Source organism: Pelophylax lessonae, assembly GCF_965119305.1.
Source record: "Pelophylax lessonae genome assembly, chromosome: 8".
In the NCBI taxonomy this organism is placed as follows: domain Eukaryota; kingdom Metazoa; phylum Chordata; class Amphibia; order Anura; family Ranidae; genus Pelophylax; species Pelophylax lessonae.
The window spans coordinates 4,147,893-4,151,299 of NC_138775.1; the positions used below are offsets into that span (position 1 = coordinate 4,147,893).

The 3,407-nt window shown below is 39.1% G+C and overlaps 1 protein-coding gene across 1 annotated transcript; it reads left to right on the forward strand.

The window, feature by feature from the left end:
- Positions 1-380: 380 nt before the first annotated feature.
- On the forward strand, positions 381-1,292 carry LOC309561012 (olfactory receptor 1C1-like; the record flags this gene model as incomplete). Its single annotated transcript, XM_082264725.1, has 1 exon — positions 381-1,292. One exon carries the CDS (start codon positions 381-383, stop codon positions 1,290-1,292), a length of 912 nt encoding a protein of 303 aa, XP_082120851.1.
- Between the last annotated feature and the right edge of the window lie 2,115 nt (positions 1,293-3,407).

A 3,407-nucleotide genomic window follows, 5' to 3' on the forward strand; every position in this document is an offset into this window, starting at 1 on the left:
TAAAGAAGTTAAAGTTAAAGAAGAATTTTATTCAGCAATTATTTTTATTAACTTGAATCTTATTTATTTAAAGAGAACATTAAACTTCGTTTTATAAAAGGAAAGGCTCTCAAGTGACAAAAGTATTTTAAATTAAGTCTTAGGAGAAATTTAACAAGATTTAAAACTTTGTATTCTTTTAACACAGCAGACTGTCCTGTGGGAGTGCCAACAATTTTTATCTTTATAAGCCAACAACTGAATCAAATGTTTATATGGAAGCCAGAGCATGTAAGTTTCAGCACTGGACAAGGTGTGGGCACACGTTTTCCAATTAATAATTTATCATATTATTAATTTTCTTACTGTGTTGTGGTGATACATTTACACTGTAAATGAATATGAGAAATCTCACAAAGATTATCACTCTTACTCTTTTGGGTCTATCAGACCATCCACCAACCATGAATGGACTTTTTGTTCTTTTTCTATTGATCTATCTGATGACTCTTATCATAAACCTCCTTATATTTTTCTTGGTCATCATTGACTACCATCTGCACAACCCAATGTATTTTTTTCTCAGCAATTTGGCTTTTCTGGACATGACTTATTCATCTGTGAGTGGACCTAGGATGCTCTTTGACTTGGTCACCAAAAACAGATCAATAACCCTCCCTGCCTGTACAGCACAAGTCTTTTTCTTTGTCTATTTTGCTTCCTCAGAACTTCTTTTGCTCTCGGCTATGTCCTATGACCGGTACGTCGCCATCTGTCACCCTCTACATTACACACAAATTATGTCCTGGAGGGTGTGCAGTCATTTAGCTGTTGTAATTTGGGTCATTGGGTTTATTTATTCCTTGGTTCATACTCTTTGTTTGCTCAGGTTGTCCTTCTGTGGTCCAAACTCCATCCACAACTTCTTCTGTGACCTTCCACACTTGTTCCAGATTACATGTACAGACCCCTCACTGAACATAGTGCTCATTTATGTAGTGGGCGGTGCAGTCTCATTAATTGCCTTTCTTTTCACCTTTCTTCCATATGTTAGTATTTTCAGTACAATTCTCCACATTCCTAGCAAAACTGGGAAGCAGAAAGCTTTCACCACCTGCTCATCACACCTCACAGTGGTCTTCATCTTCTATGGCTCCATAATTTTTATTTACTTGGTTCCTTCCTCCAGCAGTATGTTTGGTATAAATAAGCTGTTTTCAGTTATAACTGCCCTCATTAACCCTTTGCTTAATCCTCTGATCTACAGCCTGAGGAATACAGACCTTAAGGCGGCATTCAGGAGAACTTTTTGAATTGTATTTTTTATTTAGTTTTAAAAGAAAGAAAATTCACAGCCAAAGGGCAAATAGCTACGATATAGCATTGACAGCATAAAATTGGCAAAGAAAAAACAATATAAAAGAAACATTTGTACTGTATCAATGAAAAAGAAAATAATAGGCAAACAATAGATAAGGGTCTCTATATATATTGCCAGTACTAAGCAAGATAAATAAAACATCTTAGAATAGACATAAGACGTAAAACGCTGATAGACGATTTAAATCAAACCCGGGCCCAAGGGGATCCCATGCATGCAACACATTATAATAAGAAAATTTGTAGAAAAACTTCTTGAAAAAATGAGGGGAGTATCAAGACTATGGTGTGCCAAACTCAGACTGGTCCCAACTTTCCCAGATTTTGTTGAACCGAGGGATATCATCATGGACAGTAGCCATCAGGAACTCCGATCTCCGGGTCTCAGCCATAACCCAGAGGAAGAGAGACCAGTCAGGGGCCACCATTGACAACCCACAGAGTGGAATAGCTCTCCTGGCGGCCAAGAGAAAGTATAAAATTAATCGTTTGACAGCCTTAGCAACACCAGGAAATGGGAGACCCAGTAGATAATGGATGGGATCAAGCGCCAAGGACAAGCCCATCACTGTCTGAAGTGACAAGGGAGAACTTTAAATCACCAAACAATAAGCCAATCCAGAACTAGATTTAGATCCAATTAACCACTTCAATACAGGACACTTTTACCTACTTCCAGCCCAGGCCAATTTTTAGCTTTACGTGTTCTCACGCTTTGAATGACAATTACTCAGTCATGCTTCACTGGACCCACTGTATTATTATTTTTTTTAATAAATAGAGCTTTCTTTTGGTGGTATTAAAACACCACTGGGTTTTTTAATTTTGCAAATAAGAAATATTTGTTCAAAAATGTGGGCCAAAATGTATACTGATACATATCTTTGATAAAAATAACTTAAATCAGTGTATATTATTTAGTCTGAGTGAAAGTTATAGAGTGTACAAGCTATGGTACCAATCATTGAAAATTGATTAATCCTGATGTACGTACTGACTGCCTCAATTCTTGAGGCCCTGAGATGTCAGGACAGTACAAATGTCCCCCAAATTACCCCTTTTTGGAAAGTAGACAGTCCAAGGTATTTATTAAGAGGCATGATGAGTTTTTTGAAGTTGTAATTTTTAAATTTTTTTTCCCACAATTCTTGGGAAAATAGGAAATTTATGTGTAAAAAACAATTTTACATATTAGTTATTTCTCACATACAGCATATGCATACTTGCAACTACACCCCAAAACACATTTTGCTACTTGTTTTGAGTATGGCAATACCAAATGTGTGAGATTCTTTCACAGCCTGGCCACATAGAGAGGCCCAACATCCAAGTAGCACCTCCAGGCGTTCATTTTGTAAATGACCCCATTTTGGAAAGCAAACACACCAAAATACATAGCAAAAATGACACCCCAAAATACATTCTGCTACCCCTCCTGAGTATGGCGATACCACATGTGTGAGACTTTTTCAAAGCCTGGCCACATACAGAGGCCCAACATTCAAGTAGCAGCTCCAAGCGTTCTAGGAGCATAAATTTAATTCAAATTTCCTGACTACCTATCACAATTTTAAAGGCACTGGAGCATCGGGACAATGGAAACACCCACAAAATGACCCCATTTTGGAAAGCAAACACCCCCAACATATATACTAGGAGGCAATATGAGTCTTTTGAGCAATTTTTTGGACATGATGGCTGTATGACAGGTAGAAATGATGGACTGCATGACAGGTTCTCTGATGGGCTGCATGACAGGTACTCTGATGGGATGTGTGACCGGTATTCTGATGGACTGTGCGACCGGTACTCTGATTGACTTCATGACCGGTACTCTGATGGGCTGCGTGACAGGTACTCTGATGGGCTGTGTGACAGGTACTCTGATGGGCTGCGTGACCGGTACTCTGATGGGCTGCGTGACCGGTACTCTGGTTGACTTCATGACCGGTACTCTGGTGGGCTGTGTGACAGGTACTCTGATGGGCTGCGTGATAGGTGCTCTGATGGGCTGCATGACAGGTACTTTAATGGGCTGCATGACAGGT